The 19108-nt window shown below is 39.5% G+C and overlaps 1 protein-coding gene across 1 annotated transcript in view; it reads right to left on the bottom strand.

The window, feature by feature from the left end:
* Positions 1 to 1169: 1169 nt before the first annotated feature.
* The window catches only part of HERC6 (HECT and RLD domain containing E3 ubiquitin protein ligase family member 6), a 52867-nt gene continuing 34928 nt past the window's right edge, over positions 1170 to 19108 (bottom strand). Inside the window, exons 14-23 of the mRNA XM_032400795.1 lie at positions 18005 to 18118; positions 17578 to 17685; positions 14248 to 14400; positions 11160 to 11303; positions 8876 to 9042; positions 6652 to 6718; positions 5525 to 5595; positions 3811 to 3997; positions 3620 to 3722; positions 1170 to 1778 (exon numbers count right to left, since the gene is read on the bottom strand). Coding sequence (XP_032256686.1) covers positions 1564 to 1778; positions 3620 to 3722; positions 3811 to 3997; positions 5525 to 5595; positions 6652 to 6718; positions 8876 to 9042; positions 11160 to 11303; positions 14248 to 14400; positions 17578 to 17685; positions 18005 to 18118 — 1329 coding nt within the window. The 3' untranslated portion in view covers positions 1170 to 1563. The remainder of the gene's footprint in view (positions 1779 to 3619; positions 3723 to 3810; positions 3998 to 5524; positions 5596 to 6651; positions 6719 to 8875; positions 9043 to 11159; positions 11304 to 14247; positions 14401 to 17577; positions 17686 to 18004; positions 18119 to 19108) is intronic.

Raw genomic sequence — 19108 nt, 5'->3', positions numbered from 1 at the left:
ATTCTTCATCTATTTGCATTAGAAAAATTTATGTTGGAGTTGAAAGGCCTGAAAAATACAACCTAAATCAAGTGCCTAGGGATCCCTGAGATTTAGAAGTTACCTTTTCCCTTAAAATTCAAATAGAATACATCTGGGCCTCCATTCCATTTATTATAGAAACCAGATGTGTCAAAAATAAATCTGAGGATTCCCTGGGGCTTGTGTTCCTACGGACCACCTCACATTCTAGTGTCCTTAGTGAATTCTGTATCTCTGTTCTGTCTATCCTCTGGTGATTCTGCCCTCTTTGCACATCACCACCCCAACATGGACTACACCCCATGGTCTTTCCTTTCCAAAAGTGCCACCGATATAAGGCTTCTCTGTATGGTTTGCCATCACAACAGGCATTTAAAGAATAGCATACAGTTTAAAATTTAATATAAGATAGATCTGGTCTACAAAATTAATTGGCCATTTACAGCCATATTTCTTTCTCTCCTTTAATTCATTCCGTAGCCACATTTCTTTTTTTTTTTTAATTTTTTTATTGTTATGTTAATCCCCATACATTACATCATTAGTTTTAGATATAGTGTTCCATGATTCATTGTTTTTGCATAACACCCAGTGCTCCATGCAGAACGTGCCCTCCTCAATACCCATCACCAGGCTAACCCATCCTCCCAACCCCCTCCCCTCTAGAACCCTCAGTTTGTTTTTCAGAGTCCATTGTCTCTCATGGTTCTTCTCCCCCTCCGATTTCCCCCCCTTCATTCTTCCCCTCCTGCTACATTCTTCTTCTTCTTTTTTTCTTTCTTAACATATATTGCATTATTTGTTTCAGAGGTACAGATCTGAGATTCAACAGTCTTGCACAATTCACAGCGCTTACCAGAACACATACCCTCCCCCGTAGCCACATTTCTAAGACATATTTCATGTTCTTCATTTTCTCCAACTACCAATAGACAGGAGTTCCTGGTTGGGCTCAGTGTTTAACCAAAATAATGATATATGCATTTAGAATAATTCTTGGAACACAGTATTGAGCATGAGTAATTATTCAATGAATTAACGAATCCTTTAACATTTAGATTTTTCAAATACATTACTCAGCAGTTGGCTAGAATAAAAATTCTGAAGACATTCTAGAATATAAAATATACATTTACATGCCTCAAAAACATGTTGAATTATTTTTATTTTTTTCAAGCTTCAGCATATCTTTCATATTTGCAGACAATGTGTTTATTAGATACACAATATTTTTAAAAATATGTTAGCTTTTAATATTCAGCTTATTTTTAAATGATAATTATTGTTCAGGAATAATTCAGTAAAAAGCAAACATTCTGATAACAAATTTAGGGATCAAGAAATGTTGATTCATTTTTAAAAATTACTTTTTTTTAATCACTCTTGATTCATCATTTTATTGTTTATCCCGACATTTGTCAACTAATTCTACCTAAAACCTATCAACCCTTTGTGCTACTTAGACCTAAGGAAGAACAGAAGAGTCGAAGGGAGGGCCTGAGGCTCTGAGGTCTCACTGAAACTCTCCGGATCACTGTTGCTCTATGACTTAGAGACAAATCCTCTGTGGCTGTTGATGGCTACTTGAAGGGCTTCCTCCACTTTTTCCATTGTAGAATATTTAGGAAGGTCCAGAATATTATGACAGGTCAGCGCTCTTGGGTAATCTGTTTCACTGAAAGTTTCAGGACAGCGAAATACGATTCCTATTTCCTGTTTGCCTCTTACAGGCAGCCTGTCATTTCCGCGAAGAAAAACTAGAAAGGAATAAATTTTGGTTAAGATATTTCATAGAAAGAGCAAAACGTAAAATGAAAAGGAAGAAATGAATCACTTCATTCAATAAATATTACTGAGTACCCTTGTGTCGAGAGAACCACACAGGGCCATGTGGAACACAGAAAAATCATGACATCTGGTCTTGGTCCTCAGTGAGTTTATGGTCTAAGTGGGGAAAACCACGTACATGAGAAGAGAAGAGCAAGATACACGGAAGTTTAATTTAGCTCAACTAGGAAGTCTGAGGTGAAGAGGCTAACGAAGGCGGCACCCGGCTGGGGGAGCAGGGAGACTACAGGCGTCCCATCTGGCTAGTTAGTTCTCCAGGAAGGGAGCTGAGTAAGCTTTCAAGGCAGAGGGGGAAAGCCCAAGAAAAAGCCAGAGGTAGGAAGATGGAAGTAAACGCACTGAATACATAGACAGTGGAATCAATGGGCTGAAGCAAAAGTTTCCCATTAAGAGAGAAGATTAGACAGGTAGTTTGGGCTTGTGGAGAAGTAGTTCAGGTTTGTGAAGTTGGAATTGTCCTCCAGTGTCCTCAGGAGCAACAAAAATAGCAAGAAGATGTGTATCTCCATGACGACTGAAAAATGGGACGGGCGGTGAGAGAATAAGTCATTAAATCTGCCCTAGGGAAACCTTACGGTTCCCACCAACAGAAGTTCTTGTACCACAAGGCCACAGTTTAGTGGTTCAGAGCCTTGGCTTTGGATCAGCCTGTTGGGTTCAGAATCTGTTTCTTACACTCACCAGCTGTCTGAATATAAGCAAGCTACTAAACGTACCAAGCCTCTTTTCCTCAGATCTGAAATGAGGAAAAAAATAAGTACCATACCTCAAAACACGGCTATTAGGATAAAGGGAGGTAACAGATAGGAAGTTGTCACTACAATGCCTGACATAGAGTAGGCACACATTATAAAGGCTGTTAGTATTATCATCAGTGGTCATTGCTATATGGGTATTATTTCTAAAATAGTATTAGAGAAATATACATAGTCCTAATTCCATAGGACTTCGATAAATAAAGATAGGAATGTGAGAGTAAAGGCTTGATTAGGAGGCAACTAGTGGTATCTTTTTTATTATCATTTTTTTTTAAATGGGAAACCAGGCTTACATAAGAGAAAGAACATTGGCTTAGGAAGCCTGGCTTTGCTGTTGACACGTGTGACCCACTATTAATAATGATTTCATGGCAGGGTGCCCGACTGGCTCAGTCAGAAGGGCATGCTACTCTTGATCTTGGGGTTATGAGCTTAAGCCTTATGTTGGGTGTAGAGATTACTTAAATAAATAAACTTTAAAAAAAATTTTAATAATGACTTCATGGCAAATATTTATATTTTATTTATTTATTTTTAAAGATTTTATTTATTTGACAGAGAGAGACACAGCAAGAGGGGGAACACAAGCAGGGGGAGTGGGAGAGGGAGAACCAGGCTTCCCACGGAGCAGGGAGCCCGATGCGGGGCTCAATCCCAGGACCGTGGAATCATAACCTGAGCCGAAGGCAGACGCTTAACGACTGAGCTACCCAGGCGCCCCCACAAATATTTATCTTTTAAGAAGATATGTAATTATAGGGGCTCCTGGGTGGCTCAGTTGGTTAAGCATCTGCCTTAGGCTCTGGTCATGATCCCAGAGTCCTGGGATCCAGCCGTGGCGGGTTCCCTGCTCAGCGGGGAGCGTGCTTCTCCCTCTCCCTCTGCCTGCCGCTCCCCCTGCTTGTGTTCTCTCTCGCTCTCTAATAAATAAATGAAATCTTAAAAAAATATATATATATATAGTTATAAATCCATCTATTAGTAATACTTACAGAGGAATTTTCTCTTTTCTTCCAAGGTTAATTTGTGGAAAGCTTTCCAAAACATCAGTATAGTAGGATGTGATTTGTGGTATCCTTGATCATATCGTGAATTCTTGAGAAAAAGAGGGAGAAAAATGTTTTTTAGGGGGAATATACAGAAGTTGTTTGGAAGAAGTAGGGGCACTTTAGTTATCACCAACCTCTTCAAACAGTTTCCAGTCATAATCAGTATTTCCAACCACTGCTGTCATTAGTTCTTCAGGATGGAAAAGTTTAAGAAGTATTTCCTTGTCACAGACTTTATAAAATCCTCTCTGAAATTCCTCATAAACTGCCTTTACAGAGGTGTTGAAAATGTAATCAATGCATGCAGAAACATATTCTTTCCTTGAGGGGAGCAAAAAAAAAAAAAAAAAAAGCCAATAACATACTTTGCCATTGACTAAAATATTCTCTACTTTGCCCTTTTTACCATTTCTATTGAGAAAGAAAAGTAAATTATTCAGAGGGAGGGGCACCTGAGTGGCTCAGTCGTTAAGCGTCTGCCTTCGGCTCGGGTCATGGTCCCGGGGTCCCAGGCTCCTGGGATCGAGCCCCGCGTTGGGCTCCCTGCTCCGCGGGAGGCCTGCTTCTCCCTCTCCCACTCCCCCTGCTTGTGTTCCCTCTCTCACTTTGTCTCTCTCCGTCAAATAAAATCTTAAAAAAAAAAAATTTATTCAGAGGGAAGTAAAAACCTGTGGTCAGCTGGAGGAAGGAACCTTGGAGTATGAAGCAGAAGGACACTTTGTTTTGCTGCCCTTTTCCTCCAAGAGAGATAATTTTAAAACACTCATCTGAATATGTAAGTCTCCAGCTTAAAATCTTTCAAAGACTTTCTTTCCATTGCCCTTAGGGTAACTTCCAAACTTCCCTGATCTGACTCCTGCCTGACACAGCATCCTCTTCCCACTTGGCATTTGAATCTTTGACCGGGCCAATCTCCAGCTCTGGGGGCTCCCTGTCTCTCACAGTTCGGCCATGGCATGCTGCCTTCTTTACGTGCTGACTTCTGTCAACCATCAGAGGTCCACAGCAACATGACTTCCTCAGGGTTGGTCCTCTGTTCCCCTCTCCCTCCTCTCTCATAACATGTGTCACCATGTGGAAATGATTTCTGCAAAAGTCTGTCTTTTCCCCCCATGAGGGAGGAGCTGTTTCCACCACACAGCCACCAGAAACATGATAGTCTCCCACCCTTTGAGCAGCTTCATGGACCGTCCACTAGGACTGTCCTATCTGACCCCATTCTGCCATCCCCTGGAACCAGTGGTGTGCTGGTAAATGGTGAACAACCAGTTCTCTAAAGAGAAGAAAATGGAAGCGGACCCTCATTTGCAGCATTTGCTGGTTCTGTGGTGTAAATATTCCCATCATGGCTGATTTCATGCTACTAATACTTTAATAATAAACTCTCAACATTTTTGAAAATTTAACAGTCAGCTCTTACAAGCGGATGCCAGCTGGCTCCAGCATAACACTACTGTAAATCTCTTAATTAACTCTTATCATGGTGCTCCTCCTTATCTGACATCCTATTACATAATAATTTGTTTATATATGGTCTTTCTGCCCCACTGGAATTTAAGCTCCAGGTTTTGTCTGTCTGTTTCACGGCTGTATCTCTTGACACCCGGAATAGGATCTGGTACAGAGGAAGGGCTCAAAAATAATTGTTAAATGAATAACTAGTGAAAAGTTCTGCAAAGGGAATATTTAATCCTGACTCCTTTTTCCCCTTCTCTTACCCTGTAACCTTGTTATCTTTCTCAGAGATGAAGAGCTAAAATGATCACCTGAGAAGCTAAAATATATGTATAAATTATAGCAAACATGTTATGTGTATTCATAGCAGATGTTCTCAGTCTCAAAACTTACTTGTTGGTTTGGTCCACAGGTACAGAGATCCCATTTGGAATTAAAGCAACATCTTTTTTGTCCCAGGGTATCTGTAACCAAAATATATTCAGGTACCAGACATGAAAGAAAGTCTGAATAATTCAACTGCAGGGGCCACAGGCAAGTTGCCCCATGTTGGGCCACTTTAGCATGAAGATTATTTCTGAGTTAAAAAGTAATCAAAAACCAGCAGAATCAGAAAAAAAGAAAACAAAATTTCAAAAACCTCCAGCAGATTCAGGAAAAGCTCTTTACTTCCCCCTCAACTGTCTAAAACAAATTTAGATAGAGGCCCTGCTCCAGGAAGAGAGCTATCCCCATAGGAGAATACAGTATACTCTGAACCAGGCATGCTGGGCAGAGAGGAACCTAGCAAGGCCCGTTTGATCAGAGTCCTCTATGTCCCACTGTGCTGAGTGGCCCAGCAAACATTTGTTTACCAAACATTTGCTCTTTTTCATCTTCTTGCAAATTGCACTTCTTCCCTCTGAAGTCCCAGGCCCCTACCTCCTTCTCCTTAGTTCAGAATGACATATATACCTCATTTTGCCTGTCTTTGGAATTTCCATGTCTGTATGGATTCCTTATACATACAAAATTAAATTTGATATTCTCCTGTTAATCTTTGTCATGTCAATTTGATTCTTAGTCCAACTAGAAGGACTTTGAAAGAATAAATTCTTCCTCCCCAACACAACCACAATACCATTATTGCCAGTACATTCTTCCCTATAACTATAAATAACTGGGAACTAAATAATTATTTATGTAGTTCAGCCTTTTAAAAACATAAAAATTTAAAAACCTACCCTAGTATATGTTGTATATAGTCTTAAGCATTTAGTGGTTTACATTGTTCACACCGACTGCATAATTGCTGTATTTTCACTTTCTTTGAGGATATATACACATATATATCAAAGAAGGAGCAGGTGCGAGGAGAATCATACAATACAGAAGTAAAATATGCTTCAAAAAAGGAATCCCAAGGGGGCAGAGTGGAAAATTTTTTTAAAAAGGAATCCCATATTTAAGGTAATATAATAAAAATTATTCTAAAAAACAGATGAAAGCTAAACTATAATCTGGCTTACATTGGTACTCACAGAAAAATATATGCAAAGTACTTCTCCAAGGTCATCAGCTTCATTATTTAGAACTTCTTGCAAACTCCTAATGAAAATTTTCATTTAAAAAGTGATATTTAATTAAAATATTAAGTTATATTTTTATAACTTAAATTTAAAATTAAGTTATATTTTTGGATTTCTAAAATTTCAAAAAATAATAAACGTTCAGTGGAAAAAATCTTGGACAATATAGAAATGTATAAAATGTCACGTCCTTACCTTCCCACTCCCTCTTCTTAGAGTTAACTTCTTTTTACAGTTTGGTTGGGCCACTGCTAATACATAGACATTGCTGTGTCTTGATGGAAATTACAGAAAGGAGCCCCTTCCTGTAGACCAGTGTATCCAATCAGGGGTGATTTTGTCCCCTAGAGGACATTTGGCAAAATCTGGAGACATCTTTGGTTGTTACAATTAGGGGGAAGGTCACTACCGGACACCTAGTGGGTAGCAGCCCCATTAGCTGTTAAACATCCTACAATGCCCAGATCAGCCTTCCACAACAAAGAATTATCTAGCCCCAAGTCTCAGTGTTGCCAAGGTTGAGCAACCCTGTTCTCTAGACTGTCAGGGCATATACAGTGTAAATCTAGGCAGTTTATTCTTACACTAATAGTACTTGAGAAGAGAATCCTTTTCCCTAATCTGTTGCCAACTCTGTATTTTATGAAAAACTTTTTAACATTTGTCAGTCTGTAAGCAGAAAAAGGACATCTCATTTTCATTTATATTTCCTCAAATACTAGGAAGGTTGAGCATATTTTCATTTTTTGATTAGCCAAATATATATATATATATACACACACACACATACCCTCAGCCATATAGATTTCTGTGTGATCACACACACACACACACATATATATATATTTATATTTATACATCAGCAGTACTAATCCTTTGTCTATCAACTCTGTTGCTAGTATTTTCCTCACAGGATATAGTTTGCCTTTTAACTTAGAACAAGTATTTTTCAATACTTAAAAAATAAAGTTGATGACATGCTGACGTATTTAAAGAAATTAAATGAGGGGCGCCTGGGTGGCTCAGTTAAATGTCTGCCTTTGGCTTGGTCATGATCCTGGGGAGCCCCACATTTGGCTCCTTGCTCCACGGGGAGCCTGCTTCTCCCTCTCCCTCTGCCTGCTGCTTCCCCTGCTTGTGCTCTCTCTCTCTCTCTCTGTCAGATAAATAAATCAAATCTTTAAAAAATTATTAAATGACTAAATATGATTTATTAAAATAAATATAGCATGCATGATTCGCATTAAAAATATTGTATATTGTTTCTAGGGCACCCGGGTGGCTCAGTGGTTAAGCATCCTACTCTTTTTTTTTTTTTTTTAAGATTTTTTTATTTATTCATTCAAGACACAGAGATACAGAGAGAGAGAGAGAGCATGAGCAGGGGGAGAAGCAGAAGGAGGGGTAGAAGCAGGCTACCCGCTGAGCAGGGAGCCCTATGCAGGGCTCGATCCTAGGACCCTGGGATCATGACCTGAGCCGAAGGCAGACGCTTAACCATCTGAGCCACCCAGGCGCCCCTAGAAGGCATCCTACTCTTAATTTCTGCTCAAGTCATGACCTCAGGGTCATGGGATTGAGCCCCACGTTGGGCTCTGGGCTGAGTGTGGAGTCGGCTTGAGATTCTCTTTCTCCCTCTCCCTCTGCCCCTCTACCCGTGCTGTCTCTCTCTCTCTAAATAAATAAAATCTTTCAAAAAAAAAAAAAAAAAAGAATATTGTGTACTGTTTCCATCTAGATAAATTCAAGATATTAGGCCAGAGCTCTGTTTGTTGTAGGTTGATCATTAGAAGAGCCTTTGGCAGGCGCCTGGGTGGCTCAGATGGTTAAGCATCTGCCTTCAGCTCAGGTCATGATCCCAGGGTCCTGGGATCGAGTCCCGCATCCGGCTTCCTGCTCAGTGGGGAGCCTGCTTCTCCCTCTGCCTCTGCTTCTCTCTCTCTCTCTCATGAATAAATAAATAAAATCTTTAAAAAAAAGAAGAAGAAGAGCATTTGGCTTTTCTTTATTTTTGAAGGCATACTTTATTATAAGTCAGGCTAAAATTCAAATTCATCAGAAGAGTATATATTTATTGAAAATGAAGACCTTGTCTCTGTGTGTATGTGTGTGATTAACATCATTTCTTCCTGAATAACTGAGACTTAACCTATAGCTCTGGAAAAACATTACTTACTTCCCTAGAAGAGGACTGAGTTCTTTTAAATCTTGCAATGATGGCTTTTGGTCCAGAAGTTTCTTAAACAGAGCCAGTGGAAAAGGAAGGTTGGCGACATTTGAGTTGTTTAGGGAGAGTCCACACAGTATTCCAAAAAGGAAATATCTCTTCCTCTCAAATTTAGGCTGGAAAAGGAGAAGAAAAAAAATCCCTAATGTATTAGAAGTAATCAATAGTCCAAAGGGATAATTAGATTAGTAAAAATTGGTTTGGTTCCCTTTTCTGAAAGTCACAAATTAGAAACAAAGTGGGCTTCAGGAAAATAAAGTGTGAGCTTTTTACACAGGCTTTAATACAATTTAAATTTCTTCCATAAGTTAAAATATAAACTAATAGTTCAGAATATTAAATAAATGAATTTACTTTTTGTTACTTACAGCATATCTGGAATATTAAAAAAAATGTGCTCATATAGCCTTATAAGCCAAGGTTGTCATTATTTAATTTTATAGTCTTTGCCTTCAAATTCATATAGAAAAGACACTGCAGAAGGAAGAGTACACTTTATCTGCACTTTCATTGTGCATCAAGCATGTCATGCGTGTCCCCTTCGGTGATACTGCCCTCAGCCTAGGTGTGCTGACAGGGACAAGCATATGGATTAGGGAAGGTGATGCTGTTGACCGTGAAGGTGGGTGGAAGGAAGAAGGAAAGAGTCCTGATGAAACAGGCTTCACTCTTCTCTCTGCACTTTGTAGTCCCAGATGAGGAAAAACACTGGCCACATCTTGCCAGGCCATCGATACAGAGCAGCCAAGAGACCACTAGCCTGAAAATCCTAAATGCAATTTTTAAATATTTTATTTATTTATTTATTTGTCAGAGAGAGAGAGAAAGAGCACACAAGCAGGGGGAGCTGCAGGCAGAAGGAGAAGCACACTCCCCGCTGACAGGGAACCCAATGCAGGACTCCATCCCAGGACCCTGGGATCATGACCTGAGCCGAAGGTAGACGCTTAACCTCCTGAGCCACCCAAGCATCCCTCTAAATGCATTTTTAACATTTATCCTCACAATCGCTGTAAGAAGTAAATAGGGCAAGTAGATTGAGGCTATTACGTAAGTGGCCCAAAGTCATTCACCTGCTAACAGCAAGGCTGGCCCTGGAATAGAAATCTTAGAATTTATATAAAATTCTAGGAAATTCAGGGCGCCTGGGTGGCTCAGTTGGTTAAGCGACTGCCTTCGGCTCAGGTCATGATCCTGGAGTCCCGGGATTGGGTCCCGCATCGGGCTCCCTGCTCGGCAGGGAGTCTGCTTCTCCCTCTGACCCTCCCCCCCTCTCATGCTCTCTCTATCTCATTCTCTCTCTCAAATAAATAAACAAATCTTAAAAAAAAAAAAAATTCTAGGAAATTCAAACTACTCCATAATGACAGAAATCAGATCAGTGGTTGTGTGGGCATGGGGCAGGAAGTGTGTGGAGGGTGGGATTAGAAAGGGGTATGAGGAAATTTGGAGGAATGATGAATATGTCATTATTTGGTTGTGGTGATAGTTTCATGGGTATATGTGTAATCAAAACTTAACCAATTGGACATCAACATGGATGGGACTGGAGGAGATTACGGTAAGTGAAATAAGTCAAGCAGAGAAAGTCAGTTATATGGTTTCACTTACTTGTGGAACATAAGGAATAGCATGGAGGACATTAGGAGAAGGAAGGGAAAAATGAAGGGGGGGAAATCGGAGGGAGAGATGAACCATGAGAGACTATGGACTCTGAGAAACAAACTGAGGGTTTTAGAGGGGAGGGGGGGTGGGGGGATGGGTTAGCCCAGTGATGGGTATTAAGGAGGGCACGTACTGCATGGAGCACTGGGTGTTATACGAAAACAATGGATCGTGGATCACCACATCAAAAACTAATGATGTATTGTATGGTGACTAACATAACATAATAAAATAAAATTAAAAACAAAACAAAAAAAACTTAACCAATTGGACACCTGATGTATAGGTCATTGTATCTCAACTACACTTCATAAAAGCTGTTTAAAAATTTAACATGCATAGAAGCACCTGGGGATCTTAGAGAATACATGCTCTGATCTGGGGTGGGACCTAAGATTCTGCTTTTCTAATAGCCCCCAAGTAATGCTCGAGCTGCTGCCTCTGTGGACCTTATCTTGAGTAGCAAGGCTCTCTACATGACCTAATTTTACATTATTATCATGGTTTTCATGTTGCAAGTATATGGTATACTTTTTCTGTTCTGAAAAACTGTAAGTAAAAGACTTACACTGACAGGAAACCACATGTAGGAACCCTCTTCAGGATACATGAACATTCCATATTCTGTCTTGGTCATCTCTTCAAATATACAGTAGAAGAACTCGGATATTACCCCGTACCCCCTAGAACGAATTTCTTCAATAAATTCAGTCTGAGGAAAGAGAACACATTCACAGGCTCAGCTTTAAAATACGATGCCTTGATCCTTGTGGAAAAGTTTCAAACCTCCTGTAATCATCAGAATTCCTGGAATCCCATACCCCTTCAATCCCACACTTCACTGCAATCTGTTCTCCCTCAATTTCCTGCTGAGCAGCGGACGTAGTGAACCTATTCACTGTCAGATTAGTGTGTGTGTGAGTCCTTTACACTGCCACATGAACCAAGTAAAGGGACTCTAGCAAGACTTAGCATTCACCAATTATGTTGACCAGAGTCTTGAACCACATTTTGATGTGCTTCAGGTCCCTGGTTCTTCTGTCTTATTGTCTATCTTCATCTCATCATTCAGACTTTACAACTTTGGCTCCAGTCAACAGCTATTTGGTTTCTCCTTCCTCTTCCCTCATTTTAACTTCTGATAAATTACCCTCTCAGTCCCCCTGGGTTTAGCACCTCTGAAGGAACCATCAGACCAGACTGCCCATAGCTCTTGTGTGGGAAGTCATTATGAACTGTCCTTTTCTTTTTCTGTCTTCATTTCTACTATTATTTACCTTTGAATTTTATTTTACTTTTTTTAAAGATTTTAGTTTTGGGGCGCCTGGGTGGCTCAGTCGTTAAGCGTCTGCCTTCGGCTCGGGTCATGATCTCAGGGTCCTGGGATCGAGCCCCGCATCGGGCTCCCTGCTCCGCGGGAAGCCTGCTTCTCCCTCTCCCATTCCCCCTGCTTGTGTTCCCTCTCTCGCTGTGTCTCTCTCTGTCAAATAAATAAATAAAATCTTTAAAAAAAAAAAAAAAAAGATTTTAGTTTTAAGGAATCTGTACACCCAACATGGGGCTCGAACTCACAACCCTGAGATCAAGAATTGTACGTTCTACCAACTGACTGAGCCAGCCAGGAGCCCCTTATTTATTTTTTAACATATTTTTGAAAAAATTATTTTTTTTTACAATATTTTCAACTTAAACATTATTCACACTGAACACGTATGGCAGCTTAACCTACCCAAGTATGAAGTTTAAGAAGCCCAAACTGTTCTAGCTTTGTTAAAAGTTATGCTGCAGGAACTGTCCTTCTCTAAATCTACGTTGGGTCTTTGTGGCCAATACTATCCCAGTTTTCTTCCTACCTCTCTAACTACTTTTCTGCTTCCTTTCCTGGCCAATTTCTTTTTAGCTTTTTATTTATTTATTTTTAAAGATTTTGTTTTTATTTATTATTTTTGAGAGAGAGAGTGCACACAGGGAGGGAGGGGCAGAGGGAGAGGGAGAAAGAGTCCTAAGCAGACTCCCCGTTGAATGTGGACCCCGATGCGGGGCTTGTTCCCACAACCCTGAGATCACAACCTGAGCCAAAATGAAGAGTTGGATGATTAGCCAGCTTTTTATTTTTTTAATATAAGCATCACTAAGCCCCATTAAGCATTCTCTTTCTCCTTTCTTTGCCTGGAAGATCTTATCTCTGCCACAGATCACCCAACTCCTTGGCCACAGACCATCATCTCATCTCCAAGGGCCCACCTTAACGTTCCATCTGGATATCCTAATAACAAATTAAGCTTACTTCCACTTTTCCAATTTCTGCTCACTTAAACCAGCAAGTCCGCCTTCACTGTGGTCAGGACCCACACATAATTGGCTTTGACAACCTTGCCTTGTTTGGAGTCTATATTTGGATTGGATCTACCTTGAAGTTCACCTTCCTACCTCTTTGTCATCTCCTGTGGGCGGAATAATTTTCTATTGATTTCCTCATAATCAATATTTAAAAGAAAGTAGATACAGAAGGAAATATACAACTACAAAGTCTGGCTTATAAAAGGTTGTTTTCCATTTAGTCCCAGGGTGGGAAATACCCCTCTTGTCTGAGTCCTACCGTCTAGGTTCTGGTTTCATCTCTGAGAGCTTAAGTCTCCCTCTCATGGCTGATACCAGGAAAATCCACTCCCTTCTGGACAAAGTCCAGCTTTTACCTAAAGAGTTACTCATTATTCTATGGCCTCAATATTGCAAATGATCTGCGATAAACACAATAAACACCCTACAGGTACCCACAAAGGATAAAGTGAAAGATGACTAGAATTAGAACCAATATGGTAGATACTCTCTGACTAAAACTAGAGCCAAAATGTAGGAAAAGTATCTGTTCTACCTGCTGCTTATTGATTGCGTTAATAGCTCAAATGCTTTACCCTCCTTGATCCATGTCTGTTGCATGTGACTTTGCAGTTCCTCCCATTAAAGAGGCTGAGTATATTTCATCAGCCCTTGACTTGGTAACTTGCTTTGACTAAAGCAATGTTAGTTGTGTGATTGGACTTGCTGTCTTTCTTATACCTCTGGCACTGCAGTGAGAAGAACATGTTTGCTGGTCCGAGGAAGATGAAAAGCACAGAAAACAGAGCCAAACTGCCCCAGCCAAGCTTAATCTAGCCTAGATCAGCCAGTTCCTAGCCAACTCCCAAACATGTAAACAAGTGCAGATAAAAATCTACAAATCCACCCAAGTGAATTCAATCTAAATTAGCAGATTCTTAGCTGAGTTTCAGATCTCTATAATAAATTATTGTCATTTTAAGTCATTAAGCCTTGGGATGGTTCATTATGCAACACTTCTGTAGCCATAGGTAAGGAATAGTTTACACATAATCTCAATATTCAATTAAACATCCCATAGCTTTTCTCTAAAGGGTAAGCAAGGAATTATTATTTTTACTTATTAAGTAATCTCTTTGCCCAGTGTGGGGCTCGATCTCACAACCTCGAGATCAAGAGTCACACGCTCTACCAACTGAGCCAGCCAGACACCCTAGAATTCTGGAAACCATTCAGCTGATTACTATAGTTGCAAAGGCAGGCTCTTCCTTTGCTATATTGTATAAATGTTTCCCTTTCACATTAGTAAAAATGTCCAAAGAGACTTTTTACTGTACCACAAATACTTTACAGAGGTCAGTGTCTTCAACTTGGCTTAACTGACGCAGAGCATCTTCAACTAGGTGACTTCGTCTGACTCTAAGTGTAAGGCGTTCATTGTATGGCAGAATCACTTGCCCCCGATCCAGGTATTCTTTCTGTTTTAAGTCCTAAAAAAAGAGAAATATTTTAGGAATCTCATAGGAACACTAGGAAGTGTTTACTATTTCAAATAAATGTAGTCTGCATAGCATACACTTATGCTACTATTGCTATGTATACTCAGATTATAATTAAGAAAAAAGGGCATCATATCTACACTATACTATGGAAGATAAGGAGATCACAGGATCTGTGAAACCATGGCATCTAGGAATTATATACAGGGGATTAGTCACCATGGAGGCACAGCTAAGTAATTACAAGCTATCTCACTTGTAGTAAACATGATCCTTAAAGGCAATAGTGGTATTCAGTATGCTGAGACATTCATCCACCATCAGTCTTAAGAAGCAGAGTTTTAGCACCATAATCCTCAAGAATATAAGGGTAGTTTAGGAGCTCAAGGATGATGTTAAACGTTGGAAAAAGATCAAAGGAAAGACTTGCTCAGAGAAGATCCAACTCTTGTTCAAATAACTGTGGTCCATCCACCTGATTTGTAGGGGAGAGCTCCCTAAAAATATGCCACTGGCGGCCTCACTTTTTACCTGCTCTCAGTCACTCTACACAGTATTTCCATTTAGCTTTCTGAATTTCCAACATTTCCTTACACTCTAGTCCAGATCTTATTTCTGCTGAACCCCCTCGGATTAGAAATCTAGCGTTGGACTTGCTAGCCTTGCTTTGAGCTTTAACACTTCTCTAGGGCTTCTGCTATATCCTAAGGACAAAAAGGAGTATTAGGACTCGTAAACCGATGTAGCTCTCTTTGGGACCTGTCCCGCAAATAGTGGCAACAAGACAGGTGGATAATAGCTATCCTGTCCCAGGTTTCCAGGCTGGGTGTGGTTGCCCAGAGCAGCACTCTGTAAGCCTCTCCGAGAAGTGTGCATGGGACTCTGGGCTTGGGAAAGCCTGTCCCAGATCTCTGCCACTACTGTGTCCTGAGAAATCATATGTGATTCCACTAGACTCTTCCGGTTTTTCCCGAAGAAGTTGATTGTAAAGAAGTTCCAGGTTGGTAGGGAGGTGGAGCTGGTACCATTTCTGGTCCTTCCTGATGATAGGTCATCTCCTCTGGTGGCCCAAGAGCCTGCAGCTCCGGGACATTTCAGCAATACGGACTGCTGGGCAGCATGACCCGTGGCTCAGAGTGACAGGGGTGGCCGGCACTATCCTCCACTGCCTATAGCCGGGAGAGGTGTATGTGGCCCTGCTGCAGCCCCAGCCTTCTTTCACCTAACCAAGAACTAGGCAGGAAACCTGCAGTTTATCTTATTTCCCAGTTTCTCTACTCCAATTCTCCATGTATTGGTTTCCCCTTTCTACATTTATGCGTGTGAATTAATAATATAGTTTGGAGTTCACGGTTTTGACTATGGCCATCCTCTCTCCTTTGGAGGTCAGGATTGTGGAGTCTCCTTTCTAGTTTCACCCATGACGACTGCAACTGAGAGTTTTCTTGTACTCAAACCTTTCTGGATCCTTCATGATATGCAGTCTTCCTGGTTCCACCATGCACATAGCCCTCACTAACCCCTCACTAAGAGAAGATCTGCTACACAGAACATTGCTATAGAAGAAAATACCACAGAGGGAAGGACTTGTTTAAAGGAAACATAATTTCTCCTGTTACCAGGGATGTTAGGAAAATTTAAAAAGAGGTGGTTGGGAAACAAAAGAAGAGATGACCCATTCAAATCCCGTAAACATGCCGATGACAGACACTAAAAATAGTAACAAGAGGGAAAGTCTTTATCTATGGAATGCTTTTAGCAGGATGTACCTTGTCCATCCAGGTTGCTTAATATAAACAAAGCTGGAATTTATGGATTTATGGGGCATGGATCATTGGGAAATGTCACATAAGCTGTATAATTAATAGAGTATCAAGGAAACGTTTTATAATTGAAGTGGCTCCTTTTCTGCATGTGATGTCCCAGACTTCTCCATGTTTCACCTAGATGGCCTGCATCCTTTAAATTATTAATAAAAGTAATGGGTGTGACTTCTGAGTCCTGTGAGTTTTTAAAAAATAAATAGATAGGAACTTTTTCTGAGGAATAACCTAGACAGGCCTCAGCAATCAAAACATGTTTGGAAAATCTTTAGCACAACGTCTGGGAGTGGGGTGAGCCCTCAAATACTTAATTGAGAACTAACGATGCTGGTGGTAAGAGAGACAAAATAGCATGTAAATGTTATATGGGAATAATACGAATTACCCAAAAAGAAGCAGAAGGAAGGGAGTAAAGGGAAAACAGAATAAACTCACTGATTGACTCCTAGGCATTATTTCGGAATAAAAAAATATCAGATGGAGCTTACATATCAAGCTCCAAGCTCTTAAGCAGATATGAAATCCAAACACTAAGATCACGGTAGTAACTAAAATTGGATAGAGGAGGAGAGGGAAGGGAGAGAGAGCAGTTACTAGATCATTTCAGTATTTGCTCATAGAAGGAAAACAATGGATATTATCTAAAGAAAGTGAGGACTCAGGCATTATATAATAATGAGAAAAGCAAATTAAAATTAGCCAAAATATCATGATTAACCTGTTGAATTGGAAAAGAGCACAAAGCTTGATAACACTCTGCATTGATCATAGTGTGTATATTGCCGGTAGTAACATAAATTAGTACAACCTCTATGTACAGTGATTTGGCAACATTTAATAATTAAAGAAAAAGGAGTAAGCATCATTCTACTTCCCTATATGAATGTAGCCAAATGGCCCATGTTGATGAGGAAAAGTTCTTTACAGAATTCAGTTAATAACTTTGGAAGGAACGATAAGATTAGAAATAACGCCATTTTGCAGACCTCAACTAAAACAATGGATAGAATTATTAAATAAAATGTTGATGGGAAGCATTACAATAGAAGAATCATGTGGTCACCACCTGAACCCACTGATGAATCTCAGCATGAATAAGAGTGAAACAACCAGAAACAATGCACTGAAGTATAGAGAGGTGAAAGGAAATTGGGCCTGGGATTTGCTTTAAAATACTTCAGCTAAAATAGTAACAACCACAAAACCAACAAAAGTGATCAATGGGGAAATTGTGACAATATGTTGATGATGACTGGAACTCTGTGATGGGGCTCATTACACCATTATCTCTATTTTGTGTATGTTTGTAACTTTGCATAATAAAAAAAAAGTAGAGCATACATACCAGCATTTTCAAATGGGACGCAGCTTGTAATAATAGAATTTTGGATTGCAAAGTAAAAATAAATGGAAAATCACTTAAAACAATGGGACTGGGGTTTTCTGCAGGTATCTAAAAAATAAGAGATAATAGTTTTAATAATTCAAAGGAAAAAAAACTTCATTGCTTTACCTCATCACTTTAAATTGTTTCCCTCTATGCTTTTTGCAATCTGTTTTTAAGAATTCAAATTACCTAGAAAAACTTTCTAAGGAAATGCATTTGTTTTGTGAGTGAAAGATGTTTACGTTTTCAGTGATCATCTAATTTAGCAATTCAGCATTGCAATGAAGAAATGTTCAAATCTTGATTTATCAACTAGTTACCTAGCTACTAATGTGTCCTCCTATAAAGTAATGAAAATTTCCAGAAATAAAAATGTTATTCTTACCAGATTGTTATCCCTAAAGAACCATCTTCTTGGACACGGATAAAACCTCAACAAATCGGAGAGTTCATTTATGTTGAAAGTATTTTCTGGTAGTTGGCAGTTAGCTGTGTTTACCTTAAAGAAAACATGACTTGTGAATTTTATTTTCTATTAATAAATGATTTAATCTATTATACATATGGCTTATTATATAGATAATTAGAATAGAGCTCTATAAACCCAATGCATTTGTCATTGATAAAATAGAGTTCTTTATATAAAACTTCCATTTTTTGATAAATGGAAATTGGATAAATCGGATAAATTTTCATAAATACTCTAAAAGATAACAGACGTTGGCAGTGGAGATTAGTAAACCAATTCTTAGGGCACAGATTTACTGGAAACAATTTCTAGATCTTGGGAATAAAAGCACCATAAAAATCCAAGGTACTTTTGACAAATTTAGCCCTTTCTCCATTAATCAATGAATATTATTTTAGCACATACTATTTGTCAGGTGTGGAACAAAACATAAATTCTCCTTGCTGACACACAGGTTACTGCCTAATATAGTAATTGACAAACTCTTTCTTAAATCCAAACAGTAAATATTTGTGCTTGGGATCAGACAGTCTCTGGTGCAACTATTCAACCCTGCCATTTTGAAGCAGAAAACAGCCTTAGATAATATGTAAACAAGTGAGTGCGGATGTGTTCCAATAAAACTTTAATAACAAAAACATGAGGCTGCCCATGGGCATAGATTACCAACTCATGACCCAGGGCCTAATAGGTAAAAACAAGTAATCAGGCATCAAGGATACAGTTTCTGATTGGAGAAGGACTTGAGGGGTTCAAGAAGGTTTCCCAGAGGAAGCAATTGTGGAAAATCAATGATCTAAATAAGCCTCTATCAAATCAAATTAATCCAAAAGATACAAGGCAGGAGATAAAGAATCTAAGAATATAAATTAAGAAAGTAAAATGAAAACACAGCCTATGAAATGGGGGAAAATATTTGCAAATTATATACTTGATAAGGAATTAATATCGGGGCACCTGGGTGGCTCAGTCATTAAGCGTCTGCCTTCGGCTCAGGTCATGATCCCAGGGTCCTGGGAT

The sequence above is a fragment of the Phoca vitulina genome, unplaced genomic scaffold (genome assembly GCF_004348235.1).
Source record: "Phoca vitulina isolate PV1807 unplaced genomic scaffold, GSC_HSeal_1.0 scaffold3, whole genome shotgun sequence".
NCBI lineage: Eukaryota > Metazoa > Chordata > Mammalia > Carnivora > Phocidae > Phoca > Phoca vitulina.
Note: the sequence above shows the minus strand (reverse complement) of the source record. Positions and strands in the feature narration are given on the sequence as shown.